Here is a 27,826-nt window from a genome sequence, read left to right as displayed (position 1 = left end):
ATCTCACATTCACTCGACCTAATATCGTTTATTCAATCAATCAGGTGTCACAGTTCTTGCATGAACCACGTACTGGACACAAGAAAGTTGTTAAGAGGATACTCGGATACCTTAAAGGAACAGTTGGAAATGGGTTGATATATTCTCAAAAGTCGTCTGGCAAGGATATGCGTGAGCTTACTGTCTATTGTGATGCAGACTGGGCAGGGGATCCAGATGAACCAAGGTCTACTTCAGGATATTGTGTTGTCATTGAAAAAAACTTAATATCCTGGAGTAGCAGAAAACAAAAAACCATCGCTACATCCAGCACTGAGGCTGAGTACAAATCCATGGTTGCTGCTACCGCTGAAGTCACATGAGTCAGGCATCTACTGACCGAAGTGGGAGAGGTGATCACTCGGTCTATCTTGCTCTGTGACAATCGAAGTGCTATCAACATGTCATTCAATCTGGTACATCACAGTCGAGCTAAGCATATTGTCATAGATCAACAATTTGTGAGCCAAAAAGTTGAAGAAAAGGGGATCGAGCTCGAATTTGTTAACACTGAAAGACAAGTTGCAAACATAATTCACAAAAGGCTTGACAAAGGATCATTTTTGGATGCTTAAAGGCAAGTTGTTCATGGTTCAAAACCATGATCAACTTGAGGGGGGGTGAAAAGATGATGTCTGGCATCTATTTATATTTTTTCACATGTATGTGTTTATATATTCCGGGTCCGGATCTTATACTCTGGATCTCATACCAGACCCGACCCATACTGTAACAAAAAGAAATATTAATACATGTTTTAGGTCACGATTTCCGTATTGGAAATTATGACAGCTGCAGCCCCTTCTTCTCTTCATCATCTCCTTTCTGCAAGACAGATTCTGTAAAAACTATCACCTCATACTTCAAGGCATGGTTGCCAGTTGAGAAAGCGGGAGCGGGAAGCGAGGCACTTTCAAAATTTTAGGAAGCGGGAAGCGTGGGACCACTTAGGAGCGAATCGAGAATCGTCTCGGAAGCGACCTAGGAAGCGAACCGGAAGCGACCTAGGAAGCGAAAAAAATAAAAATAAAAAATACAAAAAAATAAAAAAAATGGGGGAAGCGCAGGGAAGCGAGGGGGAAGCATGATGGGAAGTGTTGAGAATAGGTGGTTTAAGTTTAAATCTTCTTAGTTTGGAGGTTATTTGATATTTTTACTTAATAATGGACTTAGATGTAATTTATTCTTTTGGCCTCTCTCTATTTAACATAAAGAGCAGACCTAATATGAATGAACGAGTTTTTCTTCCTTTACAGTCGTCTCTCTCTCTCTCTATACCTAGGGTTTGGTGCATCTCTCTACATGGTATCAGAGCATTCGATCGTGGGAGAGTGAACGATCGTGATCAAACTACGATTAATCTACACCAACGAAAATTTTTTTTCAATCAGGTCAGCTGTTTATTTTTTTGTGTAAGATCTGATAACAGATCTGGGATTTGACCAAGGTCATGGCCCAGATCTGTCATCAGATTTAAGGGAGCAGGATGCGTGCTGCTGGTCTGGTAGCTCCTCGTTTTTGGTTTTTTGTTGTCGTGATTCCCTGTTGCCGAGTTTTATCCCTGCTGTGAGTTCCTGCCGTGATTCTCTGTTGCCGAGTTTGTGGCTTTAATTCCCTGTTGCCGAGTTTTATCTCTGCCATGATTTCCTGGATTTCCTGCCGTGATGTTTTGTTGACGAGTTTTATTGTCGTGATATCCTGATGTTTGGGCACAGCAGCAATCTCCTTGTCGTGGTTTTTTCTGTTTTCGTGATTTATTGTTGTGACTTCCTGTTATTTGGGAGAAACAGCAATCGCACTTGTTGTGTTGTTGCTCGTGATTGAGAGATGACTGACTGTCGAGCAATATATGTCTGGGAGCAGCCTGTGTTATGATTTAGTTTTTGCGTATGCATAGTTATGTTGGTCGTGCGTATGCATAGTTATGTTGGTCGTGATTCCCTGTTGTGCTGAGAAAAATTAAAACTATTATTCATGTTTGTGGGCTGCTGTTCACTACTGTCGTGGAAACTGCAGGCTTGATTCCCTGTTGTGCTGGGAAAATATTCTTGTTGTGGGTTGTTCCTTACTGTCGTGGTCTTTTTGTGTGTGTGAACAGCTGTTGGTTGTCGTATTGGTTGATGTGTGAGTGTAACACACGCTATTCCCTGTGTTGATTGAAGTCTGTCCAGATTTTTATCTCTGCTGAAACAGAAGTATATCTTGAGTATGGCTGAAACTTCGAAATGTGATTCCAAATTGGAACATATTGGAGAATATAAGGCATTTGTCAATCCCTTTTCGTACGGCTCTTCTGTAAGGTTGAATGAAACTAATTATGCCCGGTGGTCCAGAACGTTTATGATGTCGGTATCTGGACATCGTAGAAAACATATCTTGTTGGAAGACGAACCCACTGAAAAAGTGGGAAAATATGTTACCTGGGATGAAGATAATGACATAGTTATGCCGTGGATTATGAATAGTGTTGAACCCCCTATTGCAGATGGTTTAATTTACTATAATACAACCAAACAGATGTGCGACAATCTTCGAGATACGTACTCACAAGAAACTAATGTGAGTCGTATCCTGCAAGTTGAACAGGAGATATATAATTTACAGCAGGGAGATCAGACCGTGGCCCAGTACTATGTCTCCGTCAAAGCTGCCTTTGAAAGACTTAATGCTCACAGACCCCTCTGTTGTTCGAAACAAAAGGATCATCAAGAACAAACTATAGTTGCTCGGTTTCTTACAGGTTTATCTTTAGAATTCTCTGTTGCAAAAGTCCAAATGTTGACTGGTTCAGATGTACCTACTCTTGCTGAGGCATATAATTGTCTGAGTAGACTTGCGGTCTCTCTTCCACAATCTCAGCCTGTGACTCAGTCATCTGCTCTAGTTGTCTCATCTGGTTATGGGCGTGGAAATCTTCAGAATATCAGAGGATGAGGTTGTAGACGAGGTATGGGAGGCAGAGGAAAGCTTCAATGTACATTCTGTGGAAAATCTGGACATTTAGAAGATCGTTGCTGGGATAAGCATGGCCGGCCAACCTCTTCTTCATCAAAGTCATATGCTCCTAAAGCAAATGTTACTACTCTCGAGGCAACAAAGGTACAGGAAAATATCTCTGCAAGTGACAGTAGTATCACCCTCAGTCGTGCTGAATATGATGAGCTGATAGCTCTTCGTCCTTTGAGTTCCACCCCTCCTATAGCTGGTGTTGCCTATTCAACTGGAAATCATCTTCATCCGACTGACAGTAAGTGGATTATTGACTCTGGTGCATCCAGACATTTATGTGGAAATTCACTTGTTTTTTCAGATCTAAAGGATATTAATGCTCATCGAGGAGTCTCATTAGCCGATGGGAGTTCCTCCCCGGTTGTTGGTCAGGAAAATATTTCTATATCCTCCTCATTACAGTTGAAAAATGTTCTTCATGCTCCAAACTTTCCTCAAAGTTTACTCTCTGTTAGTTGTCTTATAAGAGAACAAAACTGTAGAGTAATATTTGATCCGATGGCTTGTCATTTTCAGGATTTGCTGACGGGGAAGAAGATTGGTGGAGGCTATGAAGAAAATGGAGTTTACTACCTACATCATCCAATGGGTAATGTTCATGCTGCAGTGGAACACTCATTCAGTCCTGTTCAGTGGCATCCTCGTCTTGGTCATCCTTCATTATCAAAGCTTCGCTCGGTCTTTCCTCAAATTCCTTCCACCACATCATTTTAGTGTGAAGCATGTCAGTTAGGCAAGCATCATCGAAGTTCGTTCCCTTCGAGTCAGAGTCAGTCTGGTAATAAAGTTTTTGAACTTCTTCATGCAGATGTATGGGGTCCTAGTAAGATTCCTACTAGGACTCAGTGTCGATACTATCTAGTTATTGTTGATGACTTCTCTAAGTTGTCGTGGGTGTTTTTAATAAAAGAACGATCTGAAGTTCCAAGCATTATCAAATCCTTAATTCTTGAAATAAAAACTCAGTTTGAATCTATTGTCAAGATTGTTTGCACTGATAATGCTCTTGAGTTTAAATCAAAAGTTCTGTTACAATTTTAACAAGATCATGGCATCCAACCTCAAACTTCTTGTGCCTATTCATCTCAACAAAATGGGATGGCTGAGCGAAAACATAGGCACCTGCTTGATGTTGCCCGGACCATTATGATTCAATCTAATGTTCCTGCGTTATACTGGGGTGATGCGATTACCACTGCTTGTTATCTGATCAACTGCATGCCTTCATCTTTCGTGGGTGATCAAATTCCATTACATATCCTAAAACCTAATGCCCCACTCTTCTCTTTCTCGCCCAAAATATTTGGATGTGTTTGTTTTGTCCACAAACTTGGTCCTGACCGTGATAAATTAGCTGCTTAAGCTACAAAATGCATATTTATAGGTTATCCCAAAAATCAAAAGGGATATCGATGCTATGATCCTATTTCTCGCCGAGAGTATGTCAGTGCGGATGTATCTTTCTTGGAATCCACTCCATATTACTCTAGTACTGGTTCCCCACTGCAGGTTGATCCAGCTGAGTCTTTTCCATTACCTATACCTCCTTTTCCTTTGGAATTCGTGCCCTCATTACCGAACCAAACTTCATCCTCTTCCAGATTTCATAATCCTCAATTGGTATATGTGCGTAGAGCTCCACCTCCGCAAGTGCCTTCATCTTCTTCTTCTCCTGAGGTAAGTTCTATTGACAATAGTGATCTTCATGATAATGATAACAGGCCTATTGCTCTACGAAAGGGGACACGACAATGTACCTTATATCCCATATCTCATTTTGTCTCTGATGCCAGAATTGGAAATCAGATGAAGTCTTTTATTTCAGCCTTATCTGCTGAAACTATTCCTCTGAACTATCAACAGGCAGAGCTTGATAATCGCTGGAAGCTGGCTATGCAAGAAGAAATGGATGCTTTAGCCTCTCAGCATACATGGGATCTAGTTGATTCCCCAGCAGATGCTGACATTGTTGGATGTAAATGGGTATATACAATAAAGTACAAATATGATGGTTCTATTGAAAGGTACAAGGCCGGATTAGTAGCGAAAGGGTATACTCAGACATATGGTATTGACTTCTTTGAAACCTTTTCTCTTGTTGCACGGATGGATACCATTCGTCTTGTTCTCTCAGTAGCTGTTCAGCATGGTTGGAGCTTGTGCCAATTAGATGTGAAAAATGCATTTCTATATGGGGATCTATCTGAGACCGTTTACATGCAACAACCTCCAGGTTTCGAGGGTGGGGTGGAGTGTCAGAAGGTGTGTAGATTGAGAAAGGCGATTTATGGCTTGAAACAGAGTCCTCGTGCATGGTTTCAAAAGTTGTTTGAAGTGATGTCATGCTTTGGCTTTAATAGGTCAGCGGCAGATCATACTCTATTTATCAAGATAACTAACTCAGGCATAGTTGTTATGGTGGTATATGTGGATGACATCATTCTTACAGGAGACAATGTGAAGGATATTGAAAACACAAAGGCTCATCTTCAAAAGCACTTTGTTACAAAAGACCTTGGTTCACTTAGTTATTTCCTGGGTATAGAAGTTGCTAGGAACCGTGAAGGGATGGTTTTGTCTCAACGGAAGTATGTTCTTGACTTATTAAAGGAAACGGGAATGTTCGGAGCTAAACCAGCAAATATTCCCATGGACCATAAAGTTCAGTTGTTTGAAGAAGGGTCAAAGTCAGTTGATAGCAAAAGCTATCGCTCCCAAGTAGGGAAGCTATTATATGTAACTGTGACTAGGCCGGGTATTGCTTTAGCAGTAAGCAAAGTTAGCCAGTTTATGGACAAACCAACTGAAGTACACTGAAATGCAACCATAATGATTCTCAGATATCTAAAATCTTCTCCTGGAAAGGGGTTATTGTTCAGGAAAGGTGGAACTCTGGAGATAGTGGTTTATTCTGATGTTGACTATGCTGGATCTGTAGTAGATAGAAAATATACCACAGGATTCTGTGTGTTTTTGGGAGACAACTTGATTTCTTGGAGAAGTAAGAAACAGAATGTGGTTTCCAGGTCGAGTGCAGAATCAAAATATCGGGCTATGGCCCAAACAACTGCTGAATTGATGTGGGTTCGTACTGTTATTCATGATCTCCAGGTGAAGGTTTCCTCTCCAATGACCATGATGTGCGATAACAAGGCTGCAACATATATAGCGAACAATACTGTCTTTCATGAGAGAACAAAGCACATTGAAGTTGATTGCCACTACGTAAGGGATATGATTCAAGTTGGACATATCACTACCAAATATCTAAAGTCGGAAGATCAAGTTGCAGATATGTTTACAAAACCCCTTGCTAGACCAAATTTCTCAAAATGTTGTGACAAGCTAAGCATGATTGATATCTATGCTCCAGCTTGAAAGGGAGTGTTGAGAATAGGTGGTTTAAGTTTAAATCTTCTTAGTTTGGAGGTTATTTGATATTTTTACTTAATAATGGACTTAGATGTAATTTATTCTTTTGGCCTCTCTCTATTTAGCATAGAGAGCAGCCCTAATATGAATGAACGAGTTTTTCTTCTTGTGCAGCCGTCTCTCTCTCTCTCTCTCTCTCTCTCTCTCTCTCTCTCTCTCTCTCTCTCTCTCTCTCTCTCTCTCTCTACCTAGGGTTCGGTGCATCTCTCTACAGGAAGCGCGCTTCCGTGTGTTTCCTATTAAAGGGAAGTGTGCTTCTCATAAAAGGGAAGCGCGCTTCCTATTAAGTTTCAGAAGCGCAACATTTCACGCTTTCGAAGCATGCTTCCCCACTTACCTAGGTGCTTCTGGTAACTTTGCTTCAAAGATTTCAAGTGTTACTCTGCAGCTCCCATACTCCAATCGGATGAATCGTGTAACGTGGTTTCAAGTATCCACCATCCTCTTACCATTATCTTGCATATCAGCACTTTTCTCCTTTCCATAGAATTTTCTTGGCAGCAATCACTCAAAATTATGAGCCAAAGACTTTTGTTCAAGCCATGAAACACCAACATTAGTGTGATGCCATGGCTGCTAAAATCTGAGCACTGGAGGAGAACAATACCTGGACGATGATAAATTTACCTGAAGGTAAGCATCTTGTAGATTGCAAATGGGTCTATAAAGTTAAATATCGATCTGATGGTTTCATTGAACGTTATAAGGCATGCTTGGTTGCTAAAGGGTATACTCAAATCGAAGGTCTTGACTACAATGAGACGTATACTCCAGTGGCCAAGATGGTCACAAGTCGATGTCTTCTTGCCATTGCTTCTATACGTAATTGATATCTTTTTCAAATTGATGTCAACAATGCATTTATTCATGGTGATCTAGATGAAAAAGTATACATGCATTTACCTCCCGAATTTTCTAGTCCGGGGGCGCACCAAGTTTGCTGCCTAAATAAGTCTCTTTATAGACTCAAACAATCCTTGTGGAACTGGTTTGCGAAGCTCTCATCTTATTTAAGGGAGATCAAATTTGTTCAATCCAAGGCAGGTTATTCTTTATTCACACGTACAGGGAACGATCACCAAATGTTCATATTGGTGTAGATGGATGACATAATCATCGCAAGAGATAATCTTGATCAGATCAGCGACCTCAAAAGGAATTTCAACAAGAAATTTTGCCTTGAAGATCTCAGCAATCTAAAATATTTTTTAGGCATTGAAATGGCTCGATCCAAACAGAGGATATTCATTGATCATGCATAATTCTACACACAAATTCATATATTTTTCATGCATGATCATGTGCAATAATTGCTTAAAAATGTGTGTTTGCAAAGGTTTTCAAAGATTTTTATCAAATTTTAAATTGAGCAACTCGAGCCCTTTCTAAGCCTTTTTGAGTAATTAATTAAGTTTTTGAAAAATACTTTAAAAAATGGAGTTGTTTGAAATATTTGAAAAGTATACAAACACTTTTTGAAAAAGTTTTCCAAAGCCTAATTATTATTATAAAAAGGAAAGTTTGAGAAAGAAAAAGGGGTCTCCCACTTTGAAGCTCATCTCTCTCTCTCTCTCTCTCTCTCTCTCTCTCTCTCTCTCTCTCTCTCTCTCTCTCTCTCTCTCTCTCTCTCTCTCTCTCTCTCTCTCAGCCAGCCGGTTCCTTTTCCTTTTCTCTCCTACTTCTCCTTTTCCCTTTCTTCTCGCCGGCGGTTTCGTCTTCCAGCACAATAGGGCAGCGTGTCGATTTCACCGTGAAGAGACCACTCTTTTCGCAACCAGTCCATCAGAAGCACTCGGTGAGTGATCTTCTTCTTCTTCCCTTTTTCTTTTTACGTGTTTCAGCATATTCTCTTGTTTTGTTTTGGAAAAGAATAAAAATATATATTGAATCTTCGTTAGATTTGTTTTTCCTTAGGGTTAATGTGTTTTCTTGATAAGTATGTTTGTCATGTTGGCTACAGTCAACAGTATGGTTTGTTCTTGTTTTCGTTTCTTTTGTATTTAGGTTAGTTAGTTTTAACGATAGTAGTCGTGCGTTTTATTGATTTGCATTTTGTTAATCGTCTGCCTGTTTTTTTTTTTTTTTGTTCTTTCTTGGTTAGTGTAGATTCAAAACCGCATGCTAGTTCTATTAGTCAATATGCAATTCTTCTATTAGATACAGTCATCCATTATTGGTGGGTTAGTATTTTGCATCAACGTGAGTGTTGGCCTGTGCATCAGCGTTTTTATTGGTTTAACGTTTTTCATTCATGTTGGTTCAGCAATAATTTTTTTTAGGTTAGGTGACTTGTTTTATTTACTTTGTGTTGACGTTAGCAATGAAACAACAAAAGACGTTATAGCTGCCAGCAATACAATGTCTTTTGTTGTTTAATATCATAGCAAATTTTTAGTTAGGTTAGCATTAGTTGTGTATTCAGGTTAAGTTAGTAAGTCTTCTTGTTTGTTTGTTTTTGTTTAATACTATTAATGTCAGTTTCTTTTCTATTAGTTAGGTAATGTCAATATAGCTTAGTCGGTTTAGCCCATTGACTATTGAGTTTTAATTTATATTATTAGTGGTCTTCACATAGTGTTTTGCGTATGTCTTTCTCTTTTTATCTGTCATGTATCTTCGTTATAATGACATCTTAGTTATTTAATAATATTCCATTAGTCATTAGCTAATAGTTTTCATTGATTGTCAGCATTAGACGTTCTTCATTTTAAGTGTTCATTAGGTTAGTGCAGTTCATGGGTTGCTTGTTTGTTAATGAGTCTTTTAGTATTATTTGATTTTTCTTTATTGATTAAGTATGCAAAGTTGTTTAGCATATAGTTCATGTTAATTTAGTTTAGTTTGGTATTAGCTTTTAGTTGATTCGTTATATTCTTTTAGTTTTACTTTTCTTAGTTTTAGTTAGTTATCTAATTAATTATGCTATTTTGTTTTTCTTGTGGTGTATTTCATAGTTAGTTTGTGCTTTTATTTCCGTTTGTTGTGATTTTTCTCCATCCTTGTCGTTAATTTTCTTGTAGATTTCTCGTTTTTTCTGCGTGTTTTGTATTTTTGTTTTGCAAGAAAGCGTTTGGATGTGCGAGAGAAGTGATCTCGCGCTTCTAAAGAGCCCTCTAAAGTCCCTAAAAGGTCCCCTCGAGGGACCCTCAGACCCTTAGAAAGGCCCTTCAGGGAGCCCTCAGAAAAGCAAAAGTTCAAAAAAACATACATTATCTCAAGAAGGGACAAAAGGACTCGAAGCCCTGAAGCCTTTTCTTTTCTTTTTTATACTAGGATTTTATTTTATTTATTCAATTCATTGGGTTGTAATAAGGCCTTTCTATTCTTTTATTCGTTAAGCCCTCTGCGTAGGGCATTACTTTTTAGTGATTTATTTATTCAATTAATTCATTTTTTTTTATTTTGGCAATAAAGAGTAGCATAGTTGTGTGTTTGAACACGAGTATATCCCGTTCCCTGAGATCGACCCGGACTCCACCACTCATGTGAGCCGGTTTTTATTATTTGGTGTTTGACTTTCACACTAGTTTTTATTAAAAATATTGCTTTTAAAAATACTTTCATAAAACTTACACCAAATTTTGGCACCGTTGCCGGGGACGGCGAAATACGAGTATTCACTTTATTGCCTAGTGTTTGCTTTTTGCATTTAGGTTTAGAACCACGTGTGTGCATACCGTAGAGACGAACTTACTTTTCTGCACAGCCCACCCACTAGGATTCCCTTAGACATGACTGTGTACGATTGGGGTACCGTGCACATAGATTTTATTTTTTTTGCATAATCCTTGTTGTGTGCAACTGCGTGGTTTTTGTCTATTTCTCATTTTTTTAGTTTACTCGCTTTTTGATTTGTGTGGTTTGGCCGCTAGCGCGTTAGTTAGGTAGAAAAACCCAAATTTAGGACGTGTGCTGCACCGGTCTACGTCGAGGTGCATGCAAGGGCGACGCTCGCTTGACCCCGAGCTAGTAGAGCCGATTGAGGACCTAGAGACCCTTATTAGGAGAGCCCAGAGATCTGCAACTATGGTTGAGGATCAGCAGATGATTCGTCCCCTTAGGGAGTACTTCATGCCCAACACCTATACTCCTGTCTCCTGCATCACAAGACCTGATGTAGGAGCGAATCACTTTAAGATTAAGGCCAGTGTGATCCAGATGCTACCTTTATTTTATGGTCTTAGTAATGAAGAGTCATATCGTCATTTCGACGAATTCCTTGAGATTTGCTCGACCGTGCAAATCAACAATTTTGGAGACGATGATATGAGGTTAACCTTATTTCCCTTCTCTCTGAAGGATAAAGCCAAACATTGGTTGAAGGCGTTAGATACAGTTCAAATTACCACTTGGGAACATATGCAAAGGGAGTTTCTAAAAAAATATTTTTCAATTGGTAAGACGAATCAGTATCGAAAGGCCATCACCAGCTTTTCACAAATAGATGGGGAAATGTTTCACGAGACTTGGGAGAGGATGAAGGATCTTCTCCGCAAGTGTCTCCACCACCAGGTTCCTCGCTGGCAACTGGTGTAATATTTATATGACGGTCTTACTGAGAAGAACCGTCAAATGGTTGATTCATCATGTGGGGGCACTTTTATGCCCAAGAGTGAGGACGAGGCTTGGTCTTTATTTGAGACCTTGAGTGAAAACACGATGCATCATACCTTGTCTTCATGGCTCGATAGAACCATATCTGTGCCTAGTGGTCCTAGGAAATGTGAGATTTCTGAAGTAGGGTCCGAGTTAGAATTGCAAACCAAAGTTGACCAGTTGACTAATAAATTAGATCAATTCCTAGCAAATTTTTCGCGAAGTCCAGTAGGAAGAGTGTGCGAGCTATGCGCTAACCCTACACACTATGTTTATGAGTGTCCGACAGCACCGCTATATCCTGAATTCATTCAAGAGCAGGTGAATGTTGTCCAAGGTTTCGCTAGGCATGTGCACGATTCATTTGCACCCACTTATAACCTGGGATGGTGAAACCACCCCCATCATCCCATCCCATCAGCCCTCCCAGACTCAGCATAGACAGAGTAACCCTTTACAAGGTTACTCACATCCCTTATTCCCACAGGTCCACCCCCCCTATAGTCTGCCTTCTCCTCATGAGCCCACTTCGAGCATATCATTTCAGGAGAAGATGTTAGAGGCCTTTTCTGATATCAAGGCTACTCTTTGTTCCCACACGCAGTCAATTGGACTAGAGACTCAAATGGGACACTTGGCTAAAGCCTTCAGCAGGCAAAGCAAGGGAAACCTATCTAGTCAGCCCTGTTGTCGTCCCCAAGGGAGAAGATTCCATGTCATTTGACCTGCACCCCACAAGATCCATACCCTACGCAGGTCAAATCTGTTACATCCCTTCAGAATGGGAAGGTGTATCACCCCGTTTAGGAATCGACTAAGGAGCCCAATGTCATACCCACTGACGAGTTGATCTCCTCCATTAGGCCTCAGAAAAAGGGACAAGGCCCGCAACATGCATTATCATCATATATTCATCGAGCTCCAGTCTCTCAGGCATTAGGACCGCCGATTGCTTTTAGTAAGTTAGAGGTGAAGATGCAAAAGATACTTAACCTAGTCAAGCAAGATCATGACCACCACTTGTTTGAGGTTGCATACATCGATGGTCGATCGGTCCTAGACTCTCCTTTTGAGAGTAGTCTCCCAGAGGAGTCTAACCTTCGTTATTCCTGTAGTGAGAGTCATGATATTACTTTTAGAGGTCGAGTGGGCGGGAACACAGTGCGCAATGTCACAGGCGACACTCTTTTTCTCAGAGAACCCGATTGAGCACAACTTCACGTCCATTGATCTCGTGGACGATGAAGGGTTTCCAGAGATCCGTCTGGCTGAGGACGTAAAACTTAGCGTTTTATGGGAGGCAACCTATATTTGTGATGTACCATTAATAGCTTTAATATTTTTTTGTTTTTACGTAGTTTTTCTTCATGAGCGTCAAGCTTAGATCATGTATGCATTGCATTCTTTTTGCATATTTCTATGAGTTGTAAACTGTGAGACAGGTGGAACCTATGCAGAGCCATTCGCATGTCGTATCAGGTAAGGTTCCACAGTGTGGATCAGGTGACCTCTACCATTTTCTCCCATTCATTTCGTTCTTATATGCATTCCCTTAGTTTCATGCAAGCATGGAGGAGTGTCACTGAGGACAGTGTCATTCAAGCATGGGGGAGGGTGTAGTTAGCACACCCAAATTTTTTCTGTCTTAGTACTTGCACTTTTGATGACAACTCATAAAAATTGGGCTTTTAAGGAACGAGTTTGAACTTATATGACGGCTTTGCAAAATCTAATGTTTTTAGAGAATTTTTAAGCCCCACGAAAAAAAATCTGACACGGATCTAGAAAATCATGGTTGTTTATGTGGATTTCAAAGAAATGGCGATAGATGCATGTTAGAGTTTATTTTGAATCACAAGTATGGATATGTACAATTTCATTTTTGAAAAACTAAGCAAATGAACAATATTGCATTTATGAGCTCAAAAGGTGAAAAAGAGCATACGTTTAGTTGTTTGATATCTTAGTATTCCCTAGTAGCGGGGCTTAGACACAAGTTGAAGTGTTTGAGTTCTATATTGAAAAGGATAACGAAGGAAGTCAATTCTTTATCTACGTTGATATCTGTGGCCTATTTTGTTCGAGCAAGTAGAGCCTGAGGAGTGTTTACACCTGGTGCCCTAAAGCCATCTGGTTTGGGAGCCACCGGCCCGAAAGCCCGTTACATGGACTTTATAGAGAGCCTAATAGATATTGACATTGCACATGACAAAGAAGTAGACTATATGTAAACTATAAAAATTTGAAAGTCTAGTGACTCGAGCAATTAAGTCTGAGGGATACTTTGTATCTGGTGCCCTAAGGTCGTCTGGCCTGGGAGTCACTGACTCAAAGCTAGTTACACGGGTCATGAAAACTGAAAATTTGATATAGTGCTCAATAAAAGAAAGAAAAAAAAAATTGTGAAAAAATAAAAATAAAAAAAATAAAGAAAATAAAAGAGAAAAGTTCACTGCTTAGAAGCAAATATTGAGAAAACCTGTGTAGAACACATATGAGTGAGGATAAGTAAATAATAACATGTATGTATTTGAATTTCTGATAATGAAACATAAATGATTATGCTATTTAGAAAAGTGAAAGAAAATATTTTATTTTGTGGTGGCAAGTAAAATACTCTAATCATGTTTTGATAATGTAATGGCATGAAATATTTGTGAAAACAAACTCCTTGACTGCCTAATGATTTTTAAAGTTGAATTTTATGCATACATGATAGAGATGTTTGTGGGTAGCATCACTACAAACCCTCACGAGACCTTACTCGTCCATTGGAGTAACCCAGAGGTTGAAAGGGCTTGTTGCATACGCTAAATGCAACTGTGATTCCTACGAAAGTGAGTTAGTTTTGAGTGGTTTAATATTTTTATATTTTTGCGTCAGTTTGCTCGAGGACTAGCAAACAAAAAGCATGGGGGTATTTGATCATGCATAATTCTACACACAAATTCATATATTTTTCATGCATGATCATGTGCAATAATTGCTTAAAAATACGTGTTTGCAAAGGTTTTCAAAGATTTTTATCAAATTTTAAATTGAGCAACTCGAGCCCTTTCTAAGCCTTTTTGAGTAATTAATTAAGTTTTTGGAAAATACTTTCAAAAAATGGAGTTGTTTGAAATATTTGAAAAGTATACAAACTCTTTTTAAAAAAGTTTTCCAAAACCTAATTATTATTATAAAAAGGAAAGTTTGAGAAAGAAAAAGGGGTCTCTCTCTCTCTCTCTCTCTCTCTCTCTCTCTCTCTCTCTCTCTCTCTCTCTCTCTCTCTCAGCCGGTTCCTTTTCCTTTTCTCTCCTACTTCTTCTCCTTTTCCCTTTCTTCTCGCCGGCGGTTTCGTCTTCCAGCACAATAGGGCAGCGTGTCGATTTCACCGTGAAGAGACCACTCTTTTCGCAACCAGTCCATCAGAAGCACTCGGTGAGTGATCTTCTTCTTCTTCCCTTTTTCTTTTTACGTGTTTCAGCATATTCTCTTGTTTTGTTTTGGAAAAGAATAAAAATATATATTGAATCTTCATTAGATTTGTTTTTCCTTAGGGTTAACGTGTTTTCTTGATAAGTATGTTTGTCATGTTGGCTACAGTCAATAGTCTGTTTTGTTCTTGTTTTCGTTTCTTTTGTGTCTAGGTTAGTTAGTTTTAACGATAGTAGTTGTGCGTTTTATTGATTTGCATTCTGTTAATCGTCTGCCTGTCTTTTTTTTATTCTTTCTTGGTTACTGTAGATTCAAAACCGCATGTTAGTTCTATTAGTCAATATGCAATTCTTCTATTAGATACAGTCATCCATTATTGGTGGGTTAGTATTTTGCATCAACATGAGTGTTGGCTTGTGCATCAGCGTTTTTATTGGTTTAACGTTTTTCATTCATGTTGGTTCAGCAATAATTTTTTTTAGGTTAGGTGTCTTGTTTTATTTATTTGTTTTGACGTTAGCAATGAAACAACAAAAGACGTTGTAGCTGTCTTTTGCTGTTTAATATCATAGCAAATTTTTAGTTAGGTTAGCATTAGTTGTGTATTCAGGTTAAGTTAGTAAGTTTTCTTTTCTTTTTTTTGTTTAATACTATTAATGTTAGTTTCTTTTCTATTAGTTAGGTAATGTCAATATAGCTTAGTCGGTTTAGCCCATTGACTATTGAGTTTTAATTTATATTATTAGTGGTCTTCACATAGTGTTTTGTGTATGTCTTTCTCTTTTTATCAGTCATGTATCTTCATTATAATGACATCTTAGTTATTTAATAATATTTCATTAGTCATTAGCTAATAGTTTTCATTGATTGTCAGCATTATACGTTCTTCATTTTAAGTGTTCATTAGGTTAGTGCAGTTCATGGGTTGCTTGTTTGTTAATGAGTCTTTTAGTATTATTTGATTTTTCTTTATTGATTAAGTATGCAAAGTTGTTCAGCGTATAGTTCATGTTAATTTAGTTTAGTTTGGTATTAGCTTTTAGTTAATTCGTTATATTCTTTTAGTTCTACTTTTCTTGGTTTTAGTTAGTTATCTTATTAATTATGCTATTTTGTTTTTCTTATGGTGTATTTCATAGTTAGTTCGTGCTTTTATTTCCGTTTGTTGTGATTTTTCTTCATCCTTGTCGTTAATTTTCTTGTAGATTTCTCGTTTTTGCTTTGTGTTTTGTATTTTTGTTTTGCAGGAAAGCGTTTGGACGTGCGAGAGAAGTGATCTCGAGCTTCTAAAGAGCCCTCTGAGATCCCGAAAAGGTCCCCTCGAAGGACCCTTAGAAAGGCCCCTCAGGGAGCCCTCAGAAAAGCAAAAGTTCAAGAAAACATACATTACCTCAAGAAGGGACAAAAGGACTCGAAGCACTGAAGCATTTTCTTTTCTTTTTTAGACTAGGATTTTATTTTATTTATTCAATTCATTGGGTTGTAATAAGGCCTTTCTATTCTTTTATTCGTTAAGCCCTCTGTATAGGGCATTACTTTTTAGTGATTTATTTATTCAATTAATTCATTTTTTTATTTTGGCAACAAAGAGTAGCATAGTTGTGTGTTTGAATACGAGTATATCCTGTTCCCTGAGATCGATTGAATACGAGTATATCCTGTTCCCTGAGATCGACCCGGACTCCACCACTCGTGCGAGTCGGTTTTTATTATTTGGTGTCTGGCTTTCACACTAGTTTTTATCAAAAATATTGCTTTTAAAAATACTTTCATAAAACTTACACCATTCATATCTCAACGAAAGTATACATTGTCTATATTAGAGGACATGGGATATTCGGGTTCGAGGTCATGTTGCTTTCCCATGGAGCAAAATTCAAAGTTCAATAATGAAGATGGATCCATTTTGGAAGATTCGAGTCTCTATCGACGACTGATTGGTCGACTGATATATCTCACCATCACACGCCCTGATATCTCCTATGCAGCCCATGTTCTAAGACAATTCTCAAGCCAACCACGCACTCCTCATATGAATGCAGCTCTCCGGATTTTGCGATATCTCAAAGGTACCCCAGGCCAAGGGATTCTAATGAATTCAACTAGTTCGTTGACTATTCTCGGCTATTCTGATTCAGATTGGGCTTCTTGCCCAATGACCCACAGATCTACTTATGGGTATTGCATTATGATTGGCTTAAGTCCGATATTTTGAAAATCAAATAAAAATTCAATTGTATCTCGATCATCTGCAGAAGTCGAGTACCGTTCTATGGCCTTAGCAACTTGTGAACTCACTTGGGCCAAATATTTATTGACAGATTTTGGGATCCCTCATCCTCAGTGAATGACTATTTTATAACAAACAAGCAACGCTGCATATTGCTGCTAATCCTGTTTACCATGAGCGCACCAAATATATCGAATTTGATTGTCATCTTATTCGGGAGAAAATTCAAAATGGGTTCATTCGTACTGAATTCATCCCCACTCATTCACAATGCGCAAACATTTTCACAAAGGCCTTGGGCAGTGCTCAACTCTCTATTATGAAGATCAAGTTGGGCATGCTCGATCTGCATGCTCCAACTTAAGGGGGTGTATTAGCTGTTGTACAAACCGTATCGTTATCTACTGATAACCATGCTCCATCGTTATCTTATCTTGTGTTAACACCTCCATCGTTATCTACTGTTAACGATTCATCGTTAACGATTTGTTACCTACATTTTAGGGACTAAGTTATCTGCTGGAGCAAGATAAGTCATTATCTGCTGATAACGATTTACTGGTACCTACATTTTAGGAAACAAGGTCGATTAACATAAGTTAACATTTTGTAATTATGTACTCTATCTTTTGTAAAGGAAATCCAGAAATTTTCAATCTGAAATTCTATTTTGATCTTCTTTCAAATACCATCCCCCTCCCATCTCCGGTTCCCAAAGAGAGCCTTAATGCAGTCTTAACACACTGCCCGAAATTGGAAATGTGGTTTTCACATGCTGCTTTGTTTTACTCTTTACTCTTTTTTGACAGTTTTGGTCAGATTTCAACAGCACTGTGGTTTTATGGAGCTTTCTTCAACTCAAAACATGAATAAAGTATACTAGAATTTTTTTAAGGCAAGAAATTTTGTGTTTCAGAGGTTGTTTTGCTCTGCATCAATTTTCATAAATTCTTAAATATTAAAACAAACACCAGGAAGCATGATGTCATGAATAAAATGATATGGACAAGCACCTAATTATAGTTGAAAACAGCCCCTCGCTGGTTGGTTGCCATGTGCAAAGGTATATTGCACTCTTCTACAAAGTCTTCCTTTATATTTTTCTTAAGTTTCAAACTACCAGTTTTTATGCACATGTAGAAGCACTATCCTATCACTGCTCAAAACAACTACTAGCCACTGATTCAAATGCCGCATGCTTTATTAAACAGACAGATTTGGCATGTACAATTGAATTTTACATTTAACATGTTTATTTTGCTCAATTAATGATGAATAGATGGAAACCCTATTAACAGATGTAAATGAAACAGTAAACCTCTGGTAACCACATTCAGAACTTGTATTTTGCATGGTTATAAACCAAAGAAAAAAAAACAAAAAATATCGCTTTAATACACTAGCTCAGCAGTTTATTCATGAAAAACATGCACTTGAATACTGAAGCAAAAGAGATACGGGATTCAACATCAAATACTGCATTTGTAATAACATGTCCGAAAAGAAAATTGTTCACAATTACCAAATGAAATTGCTAGAAGAATAGTCGAACAGTAAAACAAACCAATACAGCCAAAAGGTACCTAAGAAGCAGGAGAGAAAAGGAAAAGAAGCCAAAAGTTTTCAAAAAGCACCTTGTATTTGACAGACACCGCAAAGGTTCCCAGCGCTCGATTGCCTTCTCTCAACTCCAGGATGTCGCGCGCTAGCTGCCTCGCTGTGGATTCGACCAAAGGGCTGCTGATGCACTCGAACTCATTGCACAGCTCGCCGAAATCGATCTTGTCGACGAGCTTGTCCGCTTCCGATCTGTCATCGGCTCGATCCTGAGATACCTCCGCCCCTCTCGATTCATTGACAACTACAAAATCCAACCGAAAACTCAAGTTTTTCTTTCTCTGTAATCTAGTGTGCAAGTCCAGTGTGTGCGTAACATATCATCTGTACTACCTAAAATCAATCTCCGTAGATTTTGACTACAAAAATCCTCATAAAAATGATCTCAATCTACACGAATTTCCATTCGCAGATGAGGAAACCGATCGTAAACCAACTCGATGTCAATAAAAAATCGCGCGAAAAGATCGATACGATTCGAAATCCAAGATAACGAGCCCCGAGAGTCAGAGATTCAAATTAAAATGCAGAAAATAACGACTCCAGAATATTCTTTCAAAATGAGAGAGAGAGAGAGAGATGATACCTCGAACGAGAGGGGAACGAGAGAAGAGAACCCTAGAATTCTTGGAGCAAGGAGACTTCCCGAAGAAGCAAACGGTGGAGCTCGAAGAGAGCGTGCTCATCTCCCTCCTTCAGATTTTTCTTTAATTTGTGGCGCCCTTTTCTTTTCTTTTCTCTTCTCTTCTCTTCTCTTCTCCTCTCTTTCCTCTTCTGCAAAATTTTGAATGGATGACGATGATGCTGCTCCATCGGAAGTCGAAACTACTTAATAATACACTGCCTTTTACTTAATGGCCTCTAGGTCCTTTAGATGTTCCCGGCATATAATGTGAAGTCTCTTCTTTATTTCTTGTGATGCATGTGTACGTGTCGAGAATATAGCCACAAATCTCGGCTCGTTAAAACGAAAACCTTTTGTTTTGGGGAAAACCTCTGGAGAATATAGATAAATGTAAAGCATTAAAAATATAAGTGTCATAAAGAAGTAAAATTGTCCTTATAGGATTAAGATCGAGATATTTTTAGAATAAGCAATATTTGAAAAAACTATGCCTTTTTTCAGTTTGAGGCCTTTTTTATGCAGCGGCGCTTCAGCATGCAGCTCCACTACTGCTGAGTCTGCTGACCATCCATCTCAACATTTCTGGAGATGGACAATGCACCCATCTCAAGAAATGCGAACATGGATGGTTGTCAGACAGGTCACTTCATGCCCACCATGCAGCAACGCTTCATATAATGTGAAGATATTCTCTTTCTGAAAATATTTTTCTAGAATGGCAACAATTTGAAAATGTCACTGATATTTGTTACAAAGGTTTAGGTCATAGTCACAAATATTTTGAATACAGTCTAATTCACATAATAAAGTATTGTGATAGTATAACAAAATATCATGGTATTATGTGAAAATGTTGTATAGTTCTTATTAATTTTTTTAATTGCCAGGTTTTGTATGAAAAGCCACTTATTTGGGTCTAATTCGAATCTTGTAGGAGCTATCCTTAGGTCTCTCTTTTTTCTTTTTCTAATGACAAAGAACCTACTTAGGGATAGAAGTCACTTAACGGGTCTTCCCTCGAACCTCAGGCAAACCACCAGGCTGCTGTCAAGTCGTATCGATTAGGGGTGGGTATCGGGCTAGGCCCGTTTAGAGCTCTTGAAGGGCTTTAAGTGTGGCCCGGCCCATTGACTAACGTGCTGGGTTTTGGCCTGGTTCTTAACGGGCTCAGGTTTGAAGAGAAGCTTATTGGCCCAAACAGGCCAACGCAAAGCGGGCCGGATCCAGTCTGTCTCTGTCCAAATTCATTTGTAAATAGTAATAATTAACAAGTTTCAAACTTTCCATGCACCAAATTAATTATCTTTCTAATTTTTATAAAATTAATGTAACTAATTATGTAAATAGTAATAGTTACCAAGTTACTTTTTATTTTTTATATTATTAAAAAAATAATAAATAACTCAAGCCCATCAGGCAGGCCGGGTTGATAGCCCGCAGGCTGGCCCAATCCCGGCCCATGTATATGACGGGTCGGGTTTCAGCCTGGGCCTAAAACCTTGGCCCAAACCCGGCCCATGGCCTTTAGGGTAACACTGGTCTACATTGTAAGACTCCAACCTTGTTGCTTATGCCCCAAAGTAATTAAACTTGCAGTGTCTTTTAATTTGAACATCTTAAGCTGACAAACCTAACCAGGTCTATGAAGCCTTGAGGGTATGTTTGATGGCTCGTTAAGGACTGGACGAAATGAACAAAAAAAGATAAAACAAAACATTGATTTTGTTCGTTTTGTAACAATTATACCAAGTTTAACGTTTGTTTGGACCGTACTCGGATGCTATATTCTAAATGTTCATTGTTTGATGATGATGTGTGGACAACTTGGATAGTCATAGATAATGGGTCAGATTACTTTGTTTTGGATTGTGTGACCCGATCCATCCACCATTTTACATGCTTTAACAAGCTTATTATGAATCTTTATCCTAGATATGAATCTAATTGTAAAAGTATGTCTAAAATCATGGATTTTTTCTCAAATATAGATTTTTACCCCAAACATTGATCTTGAATCGAATCTAAATGCTAAAACATACAAAAACATATGTAAAACAACTACATAACTTTTTTGATATCTTGATATTATAATTTGTATTGGATATGGATCCAAATATGAACATATGTCTAAAATCATGGATAATGGGTTGGATTACTTAGTTTTAGGTAGTATGACCCGATTTGTCCACCATTTTATATGTTTTAACAACTTTATTATGGATTTTTTTCTCAGATATGGATTCAATTACAAAAGTATGTCTAAAGTCATGGATTTTTTCCTCAAATATGATTTTTTCCCCTGAGTATGGATCGCGAATTGGATGCAAATACCAAAACATACCGCCCGTTATGATTTGACTCAACTGATTCTGGTTGATTTGGATTGATATTTACAACCTTAGCAGCCAAAGGGTAATGCAAGTCAACATATTTTTTTCTTTTTTCAACAAAGAAAGCTATAACATTTTGAGATCGATTTGGATCGATGTTTATTATTGATTCTCTTTTAGACAAATAATATGAACTCAACCTATATGAAAAGTGAGTAAAAATGAAGGTTAGGAAAAATGTGTGATTGTATGGGTAACTGAACACTCTTTATCATTTGTATGTGCTTCATGCACATCATTTCATATGTCAAGCTGCAATAACATTATGAGAAGAATGGATCACATGGTTGATCTTAGCAGGATGAGTTCAATATAGCAGGGAGCCAACCAAAATCCGGAATTTTGCAAGTACTAAATAAGAAAAACATTCAAGTAAAATTCTTCATGCAAATGATCTGTCCAGTTCAAATAAACTATAAATGAATGGCCACAAAACACAAATTATTATCCACACTAATGATCAACAATTCTAACAATAAAAGTTCTTTATTTAATGTCATATCAACACATAAAAAGTCATACATAACCAGACTACTTCATAGGCTATCTAGTATCCGACAAAATCTTCAGAACTACAGGCAGACAATAACTCATCATCAACACAGTAAGAACAGTTTTGCAATGAACTCACTTCTCGTCAACCCTGTTTGATTTGACAAGAATGAACTTTAGCATATTGTGCTCCTGGAATTCCTTCATTGAATGTTCCAATTGAACAAAAAGTAAAAAAACCCATCTCTTTTCATGTTTATTCTGCATCCAGCTTGACAGTATCATGTTCATCCTAAAATCAAACATAAGGCAAAACTACGTTAAGACCTACAATATAATACATAATTTATTCAATTTGCATAGTTAGTAATTTTTCATTACCTTTCATTCAGTACAATGATATGGATGCAGACCATTTGATGATCCTTCTTGATTGTTCACCGAAAATAGTTACCAAGCTCAGACCTCTTCCTGCCTATGGTCACCCACAATTGATACCTGTATGGAAAAATAATCACTCATTAAACAACATCAACAGTGCACAAAATGATTTATACCAAATGGGAGAAGTAAATAGTGTTCAAATTATCTTGAACTTACAGTTATGCTATGATGTGTTTATATGTTATTGTTCTACAGTTATACCCTGTGACACGACACATCCCTAACTTCTTTAATGCTTTCAAAAGCAAGACAACATGTCATCGAATGGGCAAAATTATAAAGCTACAAGTTTAAAAATTTAAAAGAAATGTTTGCTTCTAGCCGTTGCATCTAGGTGCATAACTACTAAACATGACAAAATTGAACATCCTAAAATACAGAAGCAATTACTTAAATATTTTAAAATATAACATGACACAGAGCTAAGTCTTCTTACTATGTCATGTCCAGATAAATACAGGCTTGAATGTTATCACAGAATTTTGTTTGCATAGTTGAAAAGACATAAAGGAGAAGGTCATACCCAAAGGATAACAGGCACAAAAAAAATTTCCAAGCTTCATAAACTCAAATATAGGTTGACACAGTGGTCTAATTCATAGGTGAAAAGATGCACAAACCCAAGATAATATCCACAATCAAAAGAATGTTGAAATAGTTCATGTCATCAAAGAATGTTGAGATTGTGATTTAATAAATGTGAATTGACAACACAATGCAATAATTATTCATGAAAGAATGATTTTAAAAGTAAAGGCTAAATACTTTTTACCTAGTTTTCTTGGCCAACTCAGCACCTTTTTACCTACATGACTCAGTGGGGCTGGTAAATGAGCTAAGCCTCTTGCAACTCAGCTCAGTTTAGCTTCTAAAATAAGCTTGTGTTCAGTTAAATATGAAAAGATGTGTTCATTTCATTCGTTTGAGAATTAACGTGTTCTCAAATACATTCATTTCATTTGTTTTGTAACATCTGTGATTTTCTTGATTTTTTTGAAATTTTTGATTTTCTTAATTTTCTTGATATTCTTGATTTTGAGTTCTTATGAAATTAAGACTTAAGTTATGAAGAATATTACAAGAATAATTATAAAATTTAAAAATATGTAGCTTAAACAAGTGAATAAACGATTTTGTGTATACATTTGTATTATGTATCTTGGATTGAATTAGGTTCTGATCCAAACGTGAGTTGGATCCAGTGTTGTTTTGGATTTGGTGTTTGAATATGATTCTTTATAGTGTTATTCATGTATTAATCCATATTAAGTCAGAACAAACCGGAAATAATAAGATTCTGAAGGTTTTATAATCTTAAAAAGGGTTTTTCCAAAATTATTTTCTGAGAAACCTAAGCTGTGATGTTTGATATGTTTGTTTCTAACTAGTTTCAGAAATAAATCAATAACTGTATAAATATCAGTCCAAAAAATCTAAATAAAATTACTATGATCATATACACATCTTGATTTTGAATTTAAAATCTTGTTTCACCCATTTTGGATCTGTATTGATACAGATATGCATGTTTTAACAAAGTCCCAATTGTTGACCCTATTTACAAGATGATTTCAACCCATATTTGATAAACATTGTAAGCGCCTATAAAAAATGACTCCAAATATTTTATAAAAAAAAATAGTGAATCTTAATACCTAATATTAGACTGTGTAAAATGGGTTTTGTCAAAAATATTTTACAAAAAATTCAAGAAATATTTTAATTGGATTAAAATCTTGTATATTACAGATTCTGGATCAAAACTCTATCAGGACAGGATTTTATAAAAGATTTTTAATTATTTTTATATTCATTATTTTTGCAAATGGTCTATTTTATTATATTCTTTACAGGTACAGGTATCCACGGTTAAAATCTTGTGATTTTATAAGTTCTCTACTATTCTTGACAGATTTTATAAAATAGGGTCACCAGAAATCTGAATTTGTTATGTAAACGTATACTTATTCTTAATTGCTTAATTAATTAAGGAAATTAGCTAGAATAAACTTGGATTAGGACTCATAGAGATCAGACCTAGAGAGTTTATGCTGGGATGGAACTCCAAGTAAGGGAATGCACCCCTCCCTTGTGAATTTTTATTATATAAAAAAAAAGAGTTCTCTCTTATTCTTATTTCCAACTCTTTTCTTCTTCTTCTTTCTTTTTTTTCTTCTTTTTTCGTGGACCTTTTCCAGCAGCTATTGGTGCTCTACCAAGGTTTTAAGATAGAAGATGAAGGCCGATCTATGGTTAGAAACTCAATTAAGGTAGGTACATCAATCGCGTAGACATTGATTTTTCCAAATGCGTGAAATATGCATGGGACGATTTTCATATCTAAACCAATAATGGATTAAACCTTGAAACACCTCTCTAAGGTTGATTTTCAATATAGAGAACATGTTTTTATGGATTTATGTTATTAAAGAATAGAAAAAGAAAAATGGTTTTTGAAACAAGACGATTTATGGGATTGTAAAAAAAATGATTTTGAGATAGGTTCTTTAATATTTTTGTTAGATCTTATTATTCCAGCATGATTAATATATTAATCTCAGTTTATATTGATGAAATATAGGTTTTATATGATCTAGAAATTTGTTATATGCTTGAATCCATGTTCTTATATGTGAAAGATTGCTTTAATGAAGGTTTTGGCAAAAAAATTTTTAGGGCTTTGTTGTTTTTGATAAAAAAAAGTTGATCTAAGTATATATAATAAATTATTTCATGTTTAGCATGATTAAGCTGAATGTTAATGTATAAAGAATCCATGTTTTTATGATTGATTATGGTTTATTATGATTATTGCATAGATAAAACCTTATTTGAGCTATTTCTTGGTAGTTTTATGATTCTCGGATGATATATGTTGTTTGTTTTGGCAAGATTAGCATGGATCTGAGCAAATAATTATTGTATGATGATATAAATATGATTAGAGCATAAAAAAGTCACGATTGTATAGATCTTTACCTTGAATCTTGTTCCTTCTTGATGGATCTTTCACAATTTTGGATCTTGGTTTTCTGCCATCTTTTTTATTTTGACTTGTTTCAGAAAAAAATTGAAAACTTATTAAAATAAAGTCAATAATTTAAAATAAAAATACTAGAGTGTTCTACGCATCTAGCGCTTCAATTTAGACTCTTGGATCGCTTTGTTTGGAGCTATATTGATGCCAAAATGTCCTTCACAACAGAGCACTAGTTTTCTGCTCAGTCTGTAGGACAATTTTGACTCATGATTTTGTTAATATTAAATACCTAATAAAAACTGATCAAAATAAATTAAGAAAAATCTGAGAGAAAGGTAATAAGTACAAAAAGATCCTGTAAAAAGCTTTTTTTGTAGGCCTGAAGAAATTCTCCAATCTAGGATAAGTTTCTGCAGATGATAGGATCTGGTTTATATTTTTCATGAACAGGGTTTAGTCGAGGAATTTTTGTGAGTTTTGTTCAATAAATTTTTAGGTTATGTTTCTTGGATTGTTTTTATAAGACATAAGGGCATTATCAATCAAAATGGAAAAGTGTAATTCAGTATTTGGATTTTTCAGTGGGTTTTCCAAAAATGGGTTAACAGGGACCCAAATTTGTATATGAAGCCATATATGATTTCTTGAATGTATTTTACATTATGCAGCATGATTATGGATGTTATCTTGAAATTTGATCTTATATGTATGTAAACTTAATATATTTCATGTTACCTTTATTTTATAACCATTCATATAACATGCATGTTGATGAACATTGAATATTATAAGGCATGATTAGTGTGAAGTGAATTGTTATATATGTTGTTGCTTGTTTAAGCATGATCATGAATTGTCTGTAGTTGCAGCCTTCATTTATGCATGTGAGCATATGACATGGTAATAATGATGTGTGATATGAGCATATGTGTGGGGCTCGATGTGAGCCAGGGTTTGGTGAAACCTATAGGTGTCTGTGGTGCAACAAAGATAGAAAAGATATCCATGCACATAATCACATAATTGCCTTATGGAGGCCGAGCTCATAATGTAAACTGTGAGATCTGGATGGGTCAAAAACAGACTTGCTTATGAAATCTTTAGTGGAGAGATTGGGCTGGTGAGCCCGGGTGTGTGTGCGGAGAGCACATATAATTTAATTTATGAGCCTACTAATTAAATAACACCCATGACCCATTTGGAACAGGTCCTTTAGACTGAGGCCCACTTAAAAGAGAGTGGGGGTATATGCGATCGGGTGACCGTTGAGTAGTTTTGAAGAGCGGTGGCATCTTTTGGTCCCTTGGTTCTGGTCGTAGGGGCCCAGACTACCATATGTCCTAGGTAGTAGATTTAAAATCTTTGAAGAGTAGAAATTGATTTCGTGCTAGACCACTGAAAGTTCTCTCGGTTACGGACCGCTCTAGTGGGACCTCTAGGTGACGTTGCATGTTCTTTATGTTCAATGAAGTTAATAAAATATATGACATAATATACCCCTCATTGGATTGGATGAATCAAAGTTAGGAACCCGAGAGTGTACCTTCAGGCATGAGAAAAAGTGACACATAAGAAATCAGAATGGAATCATTGTAATATTCTGTTTGTGCATAGATTGTTATTTCATTTACATGAAGCATTGTAGCATGTTTATTTCCGAAATATGAATGCAAGCATGATTAGTTGTAGAGTTGTAAATTATGCATAATTCTGATATTGTGATATTGCATGATTTAGATGATATATGAAAATATGTCAATGCCCATTTATGTGATTGGAATATTTATATCCACGTATTTGGTGATTACCTACTGAGGCTATGAACTTATGCCTCTATTTTAATATTTCAGGTAATGAGAGTAGGTCAATGGGTGATGACCGTAGACTCGGGGTGGTGCCAAGAGGGTTATGAAAGTGCACAAGGATCGAGGCAACGAGCACTAGAGGGGGGGTGAATAGTGCTTTTAAAAATAGTCTGCGGAATATTAAAGGATTTTGCAAATCGAAAAGCAAAACACACAAAGAACACAAGATTTTATCCTGATTCGGTCTATCTCGACCTACATCCAGTCCCCAAGCAAAACCCGCTTGAGATTTCCACTATCAACCTTGTAAACTACAAGATCACACAAACCAAAACCGGTCCCACTTTCAGTAACAACCCTACTGAAAGCAAACAACTCCTTTACACCAAGGAGTCCTTCTTTTTACAGAAAATAAGTAACAACTTACAATACAACCTATGATCCTTTCTTTTGAATGCGAATGAGATGCAATTGGCTTTTGAGGTTGTTGAAATACTCTACTGACGAATTCACTATCTCTTAAAGTGATTTGAGTGAAAAACTGAAGTGAAAATATCAAGTGAGTGAGAAAACAAATACTTGAATGAATAGGAGTGAAAAGCAATAAGTAAATGATTCAAATCGATTGAATTCTTGTTGTTTGAGTGTAAAATGCACTCATATTTATAGTTAAAATTTTCCATACGTTGAGGGTATGAAAGGGTGTCAAAACTGTCCATTTTGAACGATCAAAACGTTTGAAAATGA

The 27,826-nt window shown here is 36.8% G+C and overlaps 1 protein-coding gene across 1 annotated transcript in view; it reads right to left on the bottom strand.

Moving 5' to 3' along the window:
• LOC149843019 (transmembrane protein, putative (DUF2358)) overlaps positions 1 to 19,154 on the bottom strand; it is a 47,542-nt gene extending 28,388 nt beyond the window's left edge. The window contains exons 1-2 of the mRNA XM_089999539.1: positions 18,930 to 19,154; positions 18,361 to 18,587 (exon numbers count right to left, since the gene is read on the bottom strand). Coding sequence (XP_089855665.1) covers positions 18,361 to 18,587; positions 18,930 to 19,029 — 327 coding nt within the window. The 5' untranslated portion in view covers positions 19,030 to 19,154. The remainder of the gene's footprint in view (positions 1 to 18,360; positions 18,588 to 18,929) is intronic.
• Between the last annotated feature and the right edge of the window lie 8,672 nt (positions 19,155 to 27,826).

The sequence above is a fragment of the Nuphar pumila genome, chromosome 3, assembly GCF_984573655.1.
Source record: "Nuphar pumila chromosome 3, dmNupPumi1.hap1.1, whole genome shotgun sequence".
NCBI lineage: Eukaryota > Viridiplantae > Streptophyta > Magnoliopsida > Nymphaeales > Nymphaeaceae > Nuphar > Nuphar pumila.
This window is presented reverse-complemented; position numbering and strand designations above follow the sequence as displayed.